Source organism: Podarcis liolepis, assembly GCF_965112155.1.
Source record: "Podarcis liolepis genome assembly, chromosome: 5".
NCBI lineage: Eukaryota > Metazoa > Chordata > Lepidosauria > Squamata > Lacertidae > Podarcis > Podarcis liolepis.
Genome location: NC_139556.1, coordinates 25,838,407 through 25,854,463, shown reverse-complemented (window position 1 = coordinate 25,854,463; position 16,057 = coordinate 25,838,407). Strand labels below are relative to the sequence as shown.

Here is a 16,057-nt window from a genome sequence, read left to right as displayed (position 1 = left end):
CATCATCCCTAGCTAACAGGTCCAGTAGTCAGGGATGATGGGAATTGTAGTTCCAAAACAGCTGGGGGGCCGAGTTTGGGGATTCCTGAATTAGCTGCATACAGCCCTGTAGTCTGCCATCTTAACAGTAACAGCATCATCAAAACACAGGGTGGGTGTGTTTTTTTCTTCCTTTCCTGCCTCTGGGCACATCCCACAATTTTTAGCAGTATAACAATTCTTATACAGTTACATGTGCTTTACCAGAATATGTGTAGAGTTTCATTTCAGGTAAAAGGACAGCTAGAAACACTCCTTCTGACAGCTTAGCAGTAAGGAGATTTTGTTGTGTTACTTGTGAAAGCAATTATACCCCACTTTTCGGCACTCAGAGTGTTTTGCGGTAAAAAAATAAAATGAAATACAATACAGCCGAGAGCTTTTAAATGGAACAAAAACATAAACAGCATGGTGGAAACAAACAAAAAAATCAATCAAAGTTTAAAACCATGTGAAAGAACTTTGCTTAAAAGTTCAAAAGGGAGGCTCACCACCATAGTACTGTGTGCTTTCTGAGGAGGTGCAAATCTGCGAGAAGACCATAATATTTGCCCCTTAATCATCTGGAACACTGGGACAGGGGTTGCTCAAAAAAGGAGAAAGAAAAATGCTAAGGTCTCTTTTCAGTAAAGAAGAATGATTGCCTTTCTGTCTCCCTTGGCTGTGCACAATGCTCAGCTTATGGCTTCTCTCCTTTCAGTATTTTTCTCCTGTTAAGAAGATTAGATTTAATCCTACTTAAATATTTGTGCTTTCAGAAGCAGCTACTTGATTAGTGAGCTCTCCAGTGTCTGAGGAAAGACCAAAATGAATAGGTTTACATGGATTCTTTTACCTCTAGCTGGGTGGGAATCAAAATTACTCAGCTGTGAGATTTTTATATTGCAAGCTCTATTAGTTCAGGTAGACAGTGTCTTTTTTTGCACTGAAGTTTTGTCTTTGAAAGGGAAAAAAAATCCATGAGAAGAACCGGAACTCTTTCCACTGAGATATTGCTCCCTCCTAGATGGGTCATTCGCTGATACACAATTGCAGCCAAATAAATTAGGACTTGTGTATATAGTAGCTAGCTGGCAACTGATACACTTGTGGCAAAGTATCATTAAAAGGTAAAGGGACCCCTGACAGTTAAGTCCAGTCGCGAACGACTCTGGGGTTGTGGCGCTCATACAGCACTCAGAAAACCCATATGTGTGAACAGTACCAAAAAAGAAAAGAAAAGAAAAAGTAGGGAGAAAGAAACACAAGTAAAAATTCATATTTCAAATGGAGAAATCTCTAAGAATTGCTCTCTCCCTTTCCAGGATATGTCTGTCTTCTGCAATGTGTATGGCTTTTTGCACTGTGGGGAGGGGAAATGAGAAGGTCACGAAACCATACTTTTGCCTGCAGCTCAATACACAAAACAACCTTTCCTAACTCATCGTCTCAAGTAACCCTGGGAGGTAGATAAGTGATGCTTTCAGTTTATGAATTGGAAACTGAGGCAGACAGCTGCAGCGATCACAGAGCCTAGGACTTGCTGATCAGAAGGTCGGCGGTTCGGATCCCCGTGATGGGGTGAGCTCCTGTTGCTCGGTCCCTGCTCCTGCCAATCTAGCAGTTCGAAGTGCAAGTAGATAAATAGGTACCGCTCTGGCGGGAAGGTAAACGGCGTTTCCATGCACTGCTCTGGTTCGCCAGAAGTGGCTTAGTCATGCTGGCCACATGACCTGGAAGCTGTATGCCGGCTCCCTCGGCCAATAAAGCGAGATGAGCGCCGCAACCCCAGAGTCAGCCACAACTGGACCTAATGGTCAGGGGTCCCTTTACTTTTGCCTTTTACCCATCTAACCTCTGAGTCACACAAGTCCGCTTACCCACTCTTAGGGGTGTGGCAGCTTTGTGGAACAGCCAGCGCCTCTCCTCCCACCAACGATGCAAGGCTGGGCATCAGGGTCTGATCCTTGCTGGACCGCGAGCTTCAAATCCTGCTCTGCGTCAGCCTGCCAAACTGGCCAATGGCAGGCTGGTGTAGAGGGCTGGGCTCTCGGGGGGCAGGCTGGAGGGAACAATCAGGCTTCCCTCAGGTCCACGCCTGGGGGATTTAAAACAGCCCGCACCAGCCCCCGATGCCCAGCTCTTCTTCATCGGATCAAACCAACTCCAGTAATTTTGCATTTACTCATTGAATTGACCTTGCTATGGCTGTGGTAGTTGCCGCATTTATGGGGCCGAGTAGGAATTAGCTTATCCGGCAATTGGCTGTGACCTGGAGGTTTTGCCTACCTCGTAGCAATTGTCACAACTTTTAGAGGTTTAGGCATTGAGTAACCTTAGCCTGGGTTGGAAGGGGCGGTTGTACCCTGGCCTTCCCATCCAGAAATAGAGTAACCTATTAAAGGGATCTGTGATGGAGTTACTTCTGTCCATTTAGCCAGACAAGGGGCTTGGGCCTCAGCGGTCCTAGAGGTGGTGATCCCTGAGGGGATCCCCCTATCTGATGTAAGTCGTAGGAACCCCCGCTGCCGGCGTTGACCCTGATGTCATTTCTGGTAGGCAGCCTGGAAATAAATGCTTACCCAATGCCTATGCCAAACCACTTCATCTGAAGTCAATAAAGTTGTGGCCTGATTTGATCCCATTCAACTGTGTGGTCTCCTTTATTGGTAGCTCACCTGGGCGGAGGGGGCACAGCCTGGCCCTGCAAGTATCATTTCAGAATATTTTTATCTCATGCTGTACCAAGCTGAGCTCATAGATGGGGAACCTGTGACCCTCTAGAAGTTGTTGGACTGCAGCTCCCATCATCCTTGACTGGAGGATGGCGGCTGAGGTTGATGGGAGTTGCAGTCCAACAATATCTGGAATGGCAAAGGTCCTCATTCCTGCATTATATCATTATGGAAGTTCTAATGTTGTTAGTATTAACTTTATAGTCAGAAGGTACTCAAACAAACAGACACCATGAGATGGATTTCACCATATTTTTCGCTCCATAAGATGCACCTGCCCATAAGACGCACCTAGTTTTTAGAGGGGGAAAGCAAGAAGAAAAAAATTCTGCGCAGAGCATGTAAGCAGCTCTTGCTTTTCTTGCTTTAAACCCTTCCGTTGCTCCTCCCCACTTCACTGAGAAGCCAGCAGAGCAAACTGCACGGCTCTCACTGAAGCCAGCAGAGCAAGAGCAAGAGCGATAGCTGCACAGCGCCTCTTGTTCTGCTGGCTTCCCAGCAAAGCGGGAGGAACGACGAAAGGGAGCCCTTACAAGGGAGCGCTGAGCAGAGCCTGGCAGCGGCTCTTGCTGGCTTTTCTGGGAGGTGTGGGAAGGGACAGAGGGCAGCCTGTCAGTCCCTTCTCCCTCCTCGCGGAAAAGCCCCCAAGAGCCGCACACACGCTAGGCGCGGCTCTTTAAAGGGAGCGCTGAGCAGAGCCTCCCACCTGCTTTCACTCCTTAAGATGCACACACATTTCCCCTTACTTTTTAAGAGGGGAAAAGTGCGTCTTATGGAGTGAAAAATATGGTAAGTGGCTCCCAGTGCTTCCAGTCCACTCTTTGTCTTATTCCTGGGGTGCCTAGACACCCAAGTCAATATTTACCTGCAGAAAGTAGGTTATGCTCCCCCCTGAACCGGTGTCTCTGTCTATGGCTTCAATTTTCAAGATGCTGCTTCCTGAAGGGGTGTTCTGTGAATCCAAACAGAGAACATAATCAGAGATGGGCATGATATAAGAAATTAGGGGGTATTAGTAAAATATAAATATACTGCTATGATGGGAAGGTAATGTGTTAGGAAAGCAAAAAGAGAGAGTGAGAACAATGAAATACTGCATTGAGAAGAAGGGGAAAGAGAATCAAGTTCATTCCTTCCCCATCCATCCCAAAATCACAGCAGCAACAAGGAGAGACACAGAACAATGAAGAATATGTCCATGTCAGCTGTTTTTACTCTTCACTGAGCACTGAAGTGTACAGTCTAAAGCTTGGGGAAAGTCTCCGGAAAGGCAGGGTAAAAACTGACATAACATTTGACAGATGAAACCTCTATAGAGCAGTGGGAATAGTTTTAGATACGCTCTCAAAATGATCAATACAAACTTACTTTTTTGAGCTCTTATAAAATGATTTGGGCAGTTTCCAGGGGAAGCTGATTGTGGGCAGCTGTAACTGATTGGCTAGTGCCCAGGAAATCGCCAAATGCTGCCTCCCAGTCCCCAAGGCAGTTTGTAGTAGTTGTTATTACTTTTTTACCTGACTTTAAAAATGAAATAAAATAATAACGGCACCTTTTCTTTCAAAACAAAGGATAACGACATATTATCATCAAACTGCAAAGCTCATCAGAAACCTTCATTTGAATTGCATATGTCAACACTGCTTGACTCTTACCACAAAAGCAGCCAGTGCACAACTTACAGCCATGCTCATCATGGAGTAGCTGAACCCAATTTCCACTCTATTCACATTTGTCAAAAGACCGATTTAAGTTTCACCAACCTCCAGGACTTGGGCTATGTATGGTGTGTTGGTAAATTCTGGGCTCTCGTCATTAGCATCTGTTACAACGATCCTGACTTTCTCAGCCACCTAAAGTTGAACATGATGCAATTTTAGACAGGAAAGTGGATTTATACCAAGGAGTGATCATATGCATACTTGGCTGCATCTTAGCCCTAATGACAACCATTTTAAGAACTACTAGGATCAAAAAAAGAGTTCCTCAAGGGTGGCAGCTTTGATCCCCATATGGGACAGTTGCATATTTCTGCATTGAAGGGGGTTGGACTAGGCCAGTGGTTCCCAACCTTTTTTTGGCCATGCCCCACCTAAGCATCTCTAAAATCCTGATCCTGCCCCCCGCTGTGACATATAATTCTTATTATTCAAAATATGAACTCCTGTTCACGTGGAGGAAACCTAAAAGACCATTAACTTGGTCTAAACAAGCTTCCAAAGAACATGGCATCCATGAAAGAGAAAAATAAAAGAACGAAAGGACAGTTGAAGTACAGTGGCACCTCAGGTTACATACGCTTCAGGTTACATACACTTCAGGTTACAGACTCCGCTAACCCAGAAATAGTACCTCGGGTTAAGAACTTTGCTTCAGGATGAGAACAGAAATCGTGCTCCGGCACGGCGGCAGCAGGAGGCCCCATTAGCTAAAGTGGTGCTTCAGGTTAAGAACAGTTTCAGGTTAAGAACGGACCTCTGGAACGAATTAAGTACTTAACCCGAGGTACCACTGTACTGAGGAAGAAATCACTAAGAAATTTTTTAAATATGTGTGTTGCAATATATATTTATATAGTAGTAGTAGTAGTAGTAGTAGTAGTAGAAGAAGAAGAAGAAGAAGAGTTTGGATTTGATATCCCGCTTTATCACAACCCGAAGGAGTCTCAAAGCGGCTAACATTCTCCTTTCCCTTCCTCCCCCACAACAAACACCCTGTGAGGTGAGTGGGGCTGAGAGACTTCAGAAAAGTGTGATTAGTCCAAGGTCACCCAGCAGCTGCATGTGGAGGAGCGGAGACGCGAACCCGGTTCCCCAGATTACAAGTCCATCACTCTTAACCACTACACCACACTGGCTCCCTGTATACGAGGCCCCTAGAACCATAGGAAATGCAAAAAGGTCACTGTTAATAACTCATTCTCAAATTGCCTCCCTGAAAAATCAAATTGTCCCCCTGCGGGGCGTGTGCCCCACGATGGGAACCATGGGACTAGATGATCCTCGAGGTCCCTTGCAACTCTACAATTTTACGATTCTTCGATTCTATCCATTTCATTGAGGGACCTACGCTTCTAGCGTGTGAGGGGGGAAATGCACCTCTATCCTCTTTCTTCCAACAATTCACAGGCTAAGGTTCAAAGCCCCGCATGTGGGAGGGCTTCCCTCCAATGTGAGGAAGTTAAACATTCACCCACTTCCCCATGCAGTGCAGATGAACATTGTGCCTTTTTTTGGTCACAAGATGCTATTCCCACTAAGAAAATCTTAATATGGAACTAATGTGTTTATCTGTGTCTACTCGTGAGTCAGATGCACATGTGCCAACCCACTCTTGGAGTCTTGGTCATGCCCATGTCTGAGTGAGTGATTGAGTTACAAGGATCTGGTTGAGACAGATATGGAGGGTGGCTAAGAGCCAGGGGACTGCCCCGATATACTGTATATTTTGCTCTATAAAACTCACTTTTTCCCTCCTAAAAAGTAAGGGGAAATGTGTGCGTCTTATGGAGCGAATGCAGGCTGCACAGCTATCCCAGAAGCCAGAACAGCAAGAGGGATTGCTGCTTTCACTGCGCAGCGATCTCTCTTGCTATTCTGGCTTCTGAGATTCAGAATATATTTTTTTTCTTGTTTTCCTCCTCCAAAAACTAGGTGCGTCTTATGGTCTGGTGCGTCTTATGGAGCGAAAAATACGGGAATGCGTTTTTTTAAAAAAATGTTTCTTTGGTTTTCAGATCAAAGTTTTACAGTCACATATCCAATATACAACATAAAAACAAGATTCCGAAGAATCTCCTGGACTTCCTTCCTCCCCTTTCTGTGTCGTATTGTTAATCATTTCCTCCTGCATCTTTTATGATAATCCAAATCTTTTACATCTCAATTATGTCCAAAATTCACCATTAAATTACAAGTATTGTTCCAGTCCTACTAATGGTGGGTGGGTTATAATTTATCTTAAAAACCATTGTAAACACGTAAAGCCCCTGATATAATATATATCAGATAAACCAAAAAACCTAGGGGTGATTCCTCACATCCCACAATCTATCCCTTGGAAATATCCAAGCAGTTGATTTGGCAGTTAGGAGAATGGCAGCTGTTTCCTTTCCCATTATCTGATACAGAATAGAGCAAGAATTGGCAACGGTGAGGAAAACCCCTTTTCTCTTGAAATACTTACCGTACTTAAGCCATCTGAGATGCTGACGACAACTTCAACCTCATCTTCTCTCTTAAAATAGAAAATAAAAGAATTGTTGTCCACAGGGTCGATGGGATCTAAGGCTCATACTTTTAGAAGTGTAAAAATACAACATTTATCAAATATTTGCTTGCTTTCTACGTAGTATCGTTTTAGCTGGCTAAATAAGTAACACATAACTCTGAAGAACAGAGTTAGGAGACTATTAACAGCAGAAACCTAGGGATGTCCTGCTTAAATGTATGATCTATTGAGTTCAATGGGGCTTACTCCCAAGTAACTGTGGGCAAGTTCATGTGTACACTTATTGTGGAGTAAGCCCAACTGAATTCAGGAATTAATTCTGAGTAAATATCCACATTGACTATAACTGTTTGTAGAGTAACCTTTCGAATATATGGAGTTTGTCTTCAATTTGTGGACTTCTTGGAAACATCCCTTTGGTGGACATAATTATGGTTACTAACATTTTACTTTTAGCATGTTTATTTATGTGAAACATTATACCACAACTATTCTTTACAAATATTAGGAAGTTTGCAATAAACCCAAATCACCCAAATTTTAAATTCCATGTTTTAAAAGCTGAAAATGAGGCTAAAAAATTATTGTTATTTCTGCCATTTGCTTCATACTGATTATATTCATTTTGTCCCCCAAATTAATGGATGGTATAACCAGTTGTCCTACGACTGATAGATATGGCCCTAAATTTTCACTGGAGGCAATAAACCTGTGTCTGGACTGAACCATTTTAGACCACAGGTAGACGATCATATGGTTGAATATTCCTCCCTAAAAGAAAACAAAATCATTGCACAGAGTACAGAGCATATCAGGGAGATGGGCTTAAACTTAGACCTCTCCCTAGTTTCCTTTGTGTGGTTTTTTTTGCATAAAGCATTTGATTACGTGAGTGCCCCCCCCCTGAAATTTTAAGTGAACAGCCCAGGTAGGGGGTTATCAGCTCAGTGGGAACTAAGCTACAAACAGCTGGCACAAACAACCATCTTAAATTGATCTTGACACCACAAATAGATTCTGCTTTGTTGCACTGTACCTCACGGTCCAGCTCTTCAATCAGTGTAACATTTCCATAGTTTTCATCAATAGCAAAGTACTTTCTTGACCCAGATTCAAAGGTCATGCCATAGGTTACCGGATCCCCTTCAGGATCTGTCCCATTTAATGTGTACACGTGTGTACCTGAAAGAGAGAGATTAGGACACCTTGTAGAAAAAATTGCTTTTGGAGGGTATTGTGAAGAGCTACTGCAATGTTGTTATACAGTGGAACCTCGGATGTCGAACGTAATCTGATCCGGAAGACCGTTCGACTTCCAAAACTTTTGCCAACCGAGGCGCAATTGCTGGTTGGTAAAATCCATTGTAAAAATGGAGGAATGCTCCTTGGAAGCCAATCAACTTCTGAGGCGCGTTCGAAAATGGAAGCATTCACTTCCGGGTTGTCGGTGTTCAAAAGCCGAAACATTCGACTTCCGTAGCGTTCGACAACTGAAGTTCCACTGGAGTAACATTTTTGTGTGTGAAAAAAATTGAAGTACATTGCTGACTTTAAGAAAAAACCTAGGTCATTCTTTTTCTCACTTGAGATTGAAACTAGTTTGGAGGGAAATGCATCAAAACACATTATTTCATAAGCAGTGAGAGGCAGTGTCGTAGCTTGGGGCGGTTGCCCTGAGTGCAAAATTGTCAGGGGTGCAAAATTTCGATACTTTACCTTTGGCGTGTTAAAGGAGTTCTCGTGTTTTTGTTTTGTTCTGTTGTTTTGCAAGCAAACAAGCACCAAAAGCCCTGCTCTTCTGTGCCTCCCTCCCCCAAGCTGATATCAGCTAATGTTTCACTGGTTGTGCGAATGCCAGGATGTTAATAGGATGTTAAAATGGGAAGCTTTTACGGCTTCTCCTTCAGATCAGGCTTGGTGTCTGGCTGATAATTTTTACACCTTTCTCAACACAAGCTCTCCATATCATTAGCACCCAGGGAACACTTCTCAGTGTAGAATTAACACCAATTAAAAAAAAATCTATATTTGGCATTTCTGCCTCCTCTTGCTGAAAAGAAAAGTGAATTTAAAATTAGTCTTATCTTTGTGGGCGCCAGCAAATGGAAACAGAAGCAAACACAGCAGTCTTCATCCCTTGGGGAAGGGGGAAACAAAAGCCTTTTCCTAGGTCCATTGTGATTTGTGAGCTGAAACTGAATCTTGGCATTAATCTACCTACCTAGACAATATATCAGGGGTACCGTGAGGAGCAGTAAAACCAGTGCTATTTTTCTAGAAAAAGTGGTGCTGGAACTCGCCATTATCACCTCCTTGGTTCTCTTAGAATGGCAATGGCAACCACCTGAGAGGAACTGAATTCTGGTGAGTTCCGGCTGAAAAAAAAGCCTTGAATAAAACTCTGGAGGAAATGCCAAAGAATAAGGTAAAACTCTGGACAGGTGAGAAGTGAAAATAGGAAGTACAGTAGGAATGGGAAAGTCAAAAAAGGTAAACAGGACAGTTGAGTCCAGTCAAAGGCGGTTATGAGGTTGCTACGCTCCTCTGGCTGGGTTTCCCCAGCCACTCTAGACATAGTTTGGAGTAGGTCCAAGTAATGCCCACAAAAAGTATGGGGTAAAGTGGGAAGGGAATTTGAGGGTGCAAAATGTCTACAAGACCCCCAGTGTAGCTTTTTCATTTCTTCTGTGGCACTTCAAAACCAGGGTGATCCACTTCTCTGCTCCCTCCTCCATCATTTTGTTTTCTCTCTCTCGCCACATGATCCTGACCAATCGAGAATCGTGTAGTGAGCAAGAGGATTTCGCACGTAGCCAATCGGAATTGGCCACCTACCGTTATTACTGGGAGTGAGCGTTGCGCTCACGTTGGTGGGAGGAGGGATGGATAATCCTCGTGTTGTCCTGACAGACCAGATGACTCCTCCTAGCTTCTTACCCTTTGCTGGAATGGATTGTGGAATGGTGTGGGAAGAAAAGGAATTTGCCCAGATGTCTGGAAAGTGCAGAGATGTGCACAAGAAAGGAACATTTTGGAGGGCGGGCAGGTGGAAAGAGGCTTACATGGTGGCATTCAACTGCTAAGGTGTGTTCAAGCCTGGGAAGGGAACGCTGGTAATGGGTGCCAGCCATGGTTTTGGTGAAGGAATTTGGATAGGCAAAACATGGAAGGCTGGCATGTTTGGACTGATTTATGAGAAAATGATTAAAAGAAATTAAACTCTGGTCCCCTAACCGGCAAATTTCTGGTTAAAGAAAGTCAGGCATCTGCTGCAAGTGGAGTTTTGCGTTTGACCCATGTGAGTGTAATGTTCCTGCCCTATAACAAATCCCTTGTGCGTTAATTGTGTGAAAAATACCAGATAGATAACTCATTCCAGCAAGGAAGTTCTAGAAACAAGCTTAAGCGTGCAGGGCCAATGGAAGTGGAAATTCATGCTTACTAACACTTGCATCGCAATGCTCACCCAGGCCCCATTGAATTGGCTGAGTGTCGCCATTTGTTGTGCAAAATTACAGCCAAAATCGTGTACACACATGCATTTGAAGGCACATGGATGCTACTTACACAAATGACCCATTTAACTCATTTCATTTATAGATAAGTCATCAAGTTTAAAGACAAGAAAAGTTTTTAGGTAGACACAACCTGCACAAATACGACTGAGTCTCTTTTCTTAGTTTTTAACACATGAAAAAGAAACCAGCATATTGATATTGTTATTTTTAAAAAGGAGTGGGCCATATCGTAAGACTGACCGACAGCTGTGTCTTCCGAAAGGCTGAGAAGTGCCATGTTCCCGTTAGTGCTGCTAGCTCCATTGTCGAAGAAATAGGGAGCGTAATTCGCCTGAGCTGCAGGTTCGAAAAGAAAACAGAACCGAAAACAAAAGCATTCTTTAGATCACAAACAGATGAATTTCCTACCCCACCTGCCTCTGAGTACAAAGCAAAGATCAACCCTCAAGGGAATAATCTGAGTTCCCAATATATCCAATTATGCTAATAGATCGCATCTACATTTTAGAAAGTTTATGGGCATATTTAAGGGATCCTGTACTATCTTGTTAATAATACAAACGGCTATGAATCAGTTAACATATTACAGATGTACCCGTATATATAACACACAGAAAACGAATTAATCAGGATCCCACCAGACAGTCTGAAGTTTTCTGCTTGTTGAATGAGCCTTCACGAAATGCTCACTAACTGCAAAACGAGCATCTTTGACCTCCAGGCAATCCCTAAGCAATCTATTGGAGATTCTAAAACATTTTGATTTTCAGGGATGCCTATCAAGAAGCCATAATGAAATAATTACTTACTTGCTGCAAGAGAACAGCAAAGTTCAAAGAAAAAAAAGTAAAAATGAAATGAAATTAGTTATCATTCTAATCACAGATCAAGAATCAATAACAGCCCACTTCAAGCTACAGGTAATACAATCAATGGTGGGGGGGGGGATAAGGAGGAGGGGGGACAGCCAGCAAGCAGTATTTATTTACACAGTTATCAAGAAACAGTTGCAAGGCCACATTATGAAGGATTACTAACAAAGCTTAGGCGTACGTTGCTGTCCTATAGTTTCTTAAGGAGCCAAGAGGTTTGTTGTACTTACCCAGGCAAACATGCATCAAATTGAGGAACAAAGATGGGGGCAGCTGCCATAGATGCTTCATCCCCCCAAAGCAAGGGTCAGTATCTTCTGAGTTTGGGGGCAGGTGGGTGGAAATATGGCCCCAAAGACCCGGCAGTAAGCTGTCCTTCAGCCCCGTGCAGCGGGGAGAGGCAGGAGCAGATGTTAAGATGTTAAGTGGATGACGCGTCTTAATTTCCGAGGAATTTAAAGGCGCTCCTTCCTTCCACCTAATTAGACCAATTACTTTGCAAGGTGCTCTGGGACTCATTTCTCTGTGAGAGAGTTTGGAGGAACCAACATCACTCTCTGCTGGGGCTGTTATTGTCGGGCGCTGCACTCACACCGCCCAATAAAACATTTTCCAGATCTGGAAAAGACAAGGTAAAACCCGGGTGTGAAATATCCCTCTCCCTCTTTTTTCTAACCTCGATTTTCTTTTTTCCAGAAACAGAAGGAAGGACAATTTTTACCTCCCTCAAAAGGCTGATGGAACAAATTCTCAAAAGTAAATCAACTTTGACTTACTGAGTGAGCAGCAACATGTAGCATTCTTATAACCAGGAAATCTTTGCCTGAAAGATGAATGTAAATGTAATGAAGAGAAGCGCTCGTTAATCTAGATAATTATTTTACTACATTTTCAAGACTGACTTTGTATTAGGTTTCTAATACTTGATTGATAAGTCCACCAATTTGATAACCAATATAGATAACATTTAAAAACAACGGGGCTTTTGTTTCTCATTTCACTTTATATTTGATAGAAAGAAAACTGTGGTGTTTTTTAAAATATCATTTTGAAGATTCGTGCACCACAGGGGATTGGATTAGATGATCCTTGGGGTCCCTGCCAACCCTGCAATTCTAGGGTTCCATGAAGTACTTATTAACATAATGTAATTCATTAAATCAAGGGCTAAACTAAAGCACTTGTCACCCAAATTTGTACATCTAGCTTGAAAAAAAGTGCTTCATAAATGATTTAATAGGCCCCATTCTGTAACTGAAAGTGTCAGACTGAGTTCAAAAGGATTGCAGCCTTAAACAGGGCTCTCCAAATTTGGATTTAAGGGGGAAAAACAATGAGAAATTGACTTGATTTTTTTTTTAAAATGGGACTAAATCATTAGAGTTTGCACCAAATAGCACAATTGCTAGGAGTTAGGCTGAATGGAGAAAGCATTGTGCCGTTATGAAGAATAAACCTGTCTGCCCAAAGTCCTGAGGCCCCTTGGTGCAATAATATTGCTTACACCTGCAACCCAAAAAGTGTATTGCTTTTGTGTTTCATATCAATGCAGGAGAGGACATACGGATTTGGTCCACTTTGCAGTGACGCATCTCGCTAGCAACCAAACCACACAAAGCTGTTCGCCCGCAGATTGTTCCAAGTCGCTCTCTTGATGTCGCACCCGCAGCAAGAGGTGTTATAGCACATAGGAAGCATAACAAAATATCACCTCCATACCTGGAGGTGAGCTCTGTTCTGCAACACCTTCCTTGTTAATGCTTCTACGGATCTAAATAGGACTGAGGGTTATGGACAGAAAGTGATACAAAGCTAAAAACACAAGCCGCAAACTCAGCAAACCCCAAAATAAAAGCCAATCCTCATTCATTGTCCGTGTGCTAAAAATTATCCACTGCTTACTACAGTTTAATAATACATTTGAAATTTCTTTAAGACACACTGATTCCCCCCCCCCCCTTTCTCATTTGGGGTGTGTGGGTGTGGGTATGTACTATATTTACTTGTAGTTACTTCAGGACAGTCCCAAAATACAGACTTTTGAAACAGGAATTGGAAGGTAGGTGAAAAGTTGGCACAAAGCAAATTGACTTTGGCATGTTCAACTTCCAAGAGACTGAGATCTACTCCAACTATAAAAGACAACTGGCAGTGATCTACAAAAGTTGTTGAGCTTTTGGGGGCAGGTAAAAGTTGTTCAGCATTTTTTAGAAAGTCAAAGTTGTTGAGCTTTTTTTGTGGCAGGTCCAATGATCTACCGCAATCTGCCACGGACACCCCACAATCTACCAATAGATCGTGATCTACCTGTTGGACACCCCTGCTCTAGTAGTTTCACCTTTCAGCAGCTCTTAAATCCATTTGTTGAGCAATTTGAAGCTCTGGTTCCTTGATCCGACTGAGGAATGCTGCACGCAACATCCATGTGCATGGGTTGGGCTAGATCAGTGTTTCTCAACCCGTGGGTACCCAGATGTTGTTGGACTACCATCATTCCTAGCCAGCATGACCAGTGGTCAGGGAAGATGGGAGTTGTAGTCCAACAACATTTGGGGACCCACAGGTTGAGAACCGCTGGGCTCGATGAATCTGGGGATCCCTCCCAACTCCACAGTTCTATGATTCTATGAATGATACCACAAAATTTCCATGTGAATCGAAGCCTGCTTTCATATGCTTCCAGATCCTCTTTGCTAGAATGGGGTTCCATATCTCAGACTTACAAGAATTATGGATCCCCATCTCTTTTCTTGCAGTATGCGAAAGCACAAACTGAAAATTCCAAAGTGGGTCTACTTTGTCCATCCGTATTTCACATCCATTATGAAGTGTGCAAATTTAGGGATAATAATAATAATAATAATAATAATAATAATAATAATAATAATAATAATTTATTATTTGTACCCCACCTATCTGGCTGGGTTTCCCCAGCCACTCTGGGCGGCTTCCATAGAAACCAAAAAACACTAAAATATCATACATTAAAAACTTCCCTGAACAGGGCTGCCTTAAGATGTCTTCTGAATGTCAGGTAGTTGTTTATCATTTTGACATCTGATGGGAGGGCGTTCCACAGGGCGGGCGCCACTACCGAAAAGGCCCTCTGCCTGGTTCCCTGTAGCTTTGCTTCTCGCAATGAGGGAACCGCCAGAAGGCCCTCGGCGCTGGACCTCAGTGTCCGGGCAGAATGATGGGGGTGGAGACGCTCCTTCAGGTATACTGGGCCGAAGCCATTTAGGGCTTTAAAGGTCAACACCAGCACTTTGAATTGTGCTCGGAAACGTACTGGGAGCCAATGTAGGTCTTTCAGGACCAGTGTTATATGGTCTCAGTGGCCGCTCCCAGTCACCAGTCTAGCTGCCGCATTCTGGATTAGCTGTAGTTTCCGAGTCACCTTCAAAGGTAGCCCCACGTAGAGCGCATTGCAGTAGTCCAAGCGGGAGATAACTAGAGCATGCACCACTCTGGCGAGACAGTCCGCGGGCAGGTAGGGTCTCAGCCTGCGTACCAGATGGAGTTGGTAGACAGCTGCCCTGGATACAGAATTGACCTGCGAAGGCACAAACTGAAAATTCCAAAGTGGGTCTACTTTGTCCATCCGTATTTCACATCCATTATGAAGTGTGCAAATTTAGGGATGCTCTAAAAGCATACTTTCTCTGAAAAACATATTCACATTGCAGAAACAGGTAGAGAGGAAGGCTGCAGAAGTTGGAGTCTGTCAAAGGAATTCCAAGCCCCACCCCCAACTCTGTCACTTTCACAGGTTTAGAATTTCTTTCTTCTTGTTGGGCAAAATGAGGTTTTTTTTAAAAGGGAGAGTAAAAGCTGGTTGATTTTACTCAGTTATGCCACTATGATAAAAAACCATCTTATTCCAATTAGTGCCAAATAAAACCATGATCCCCTCCAAAAACACAAAACAACAACAACCCTCCAATAAAGTATACATTTTTATGATCCAACTGGCAGTAATTGCCAAATAAATATATTCCACAGAACTCAATCTGGCCTGATCTGAGCCTGATAAACAGAAAGTACCCATAGTCAATATTGTGGATTGCCGTGGAAACAAAATCCATTATGCTGAGACTTTGTGACATTCTTTATCTGATCATAACCTAGAAATGCAGAGGCACTTTCTCCCCTCAGGGATGCAAAATGGTCTGTCGTTATGACTGGATTTTAAACTACTTTCACTAGGGGCAAAATGACTTGTAAACAACCGTGGTTTTAGCCCAAGTATACATTTCCCCTACTTTCTAGAAATGAGGAGCAAAGATTTTTCTCAAGGTGGAACTAGATATGACGCAGGGTTGGAGCCAGACAATCATAGGATTGTAGAGTTGGGAGGGACACTGAGCATCATCTAGTCTAACCCTCTGCAATACTGGAATTTTTTTCCCAATGTGGGGTTCAAACCCATAACCCTGAAATTATGAGTTTCATGCTCTATCGACTGAGCTAACCCCACTATCATTAAGAGTCCCTCCAGACTGGGTGTGGGGTTTTTTTGAGGATGTATTCTGAGACATGTCATTGATGCAAAAATAACATATTACTGGTGGATTTGCCATACTTTTCCGTGTATTAGACACCCCCATGTATAAGACACCCCCTATTTGGGGGGACTCAAATTTAAGAAAATGGGCTCAGAGTTGTTGAACTTTTGGGGGGAGGA

The 16,057-nt window shown here is 43.1% G+C and overlaps 1 protein-coding gene across 2 annotated transcripts in view; it reads right to left on the bottom strand.

The window, feature by feature from the left end:
- The window catches only part of CDHR1 (cadherin related family member 1), a 55,778-nt gene extending 43,877 nt beyond the window's left edge, over positions 1-11,901 (bottom strand). For both annotated transcript variants that reach the window (XM_083502487.1, XM_083502488.1), the window contains exons 1-6: positions 11,604-11,901; positions 10,742-10,837; positions 8,020-8,165; positions 6,939-6,989; positions 4,517-4,606; positions 3,619-3,705 (exon numbers count right to left, since the gene is read on the bottom strand). In XM_083502487.1, the coding sequence (XP_083358613.1) occupies positions 3,619-3,705; positions 4,517-4,606; positions 6,939-6,989; positions 8,020-8,165; positions 10,742-10,837; positions 11,604-11,892 (759 nt within the window). In that variant the 5' untranslated portion in view covers positions 11,893-11,901. The remainder of the gene's footprint in view (positions 1-3,618; positions 3,706-4,516; positions 4,607-6,938; positions 6,990-8,019; positions 8,166-10,741; positions 10,838-11,603) is intronic.
- Between the last annotated feature and the right edge of the window lie 4,156 nt (positions 11,902-16,057).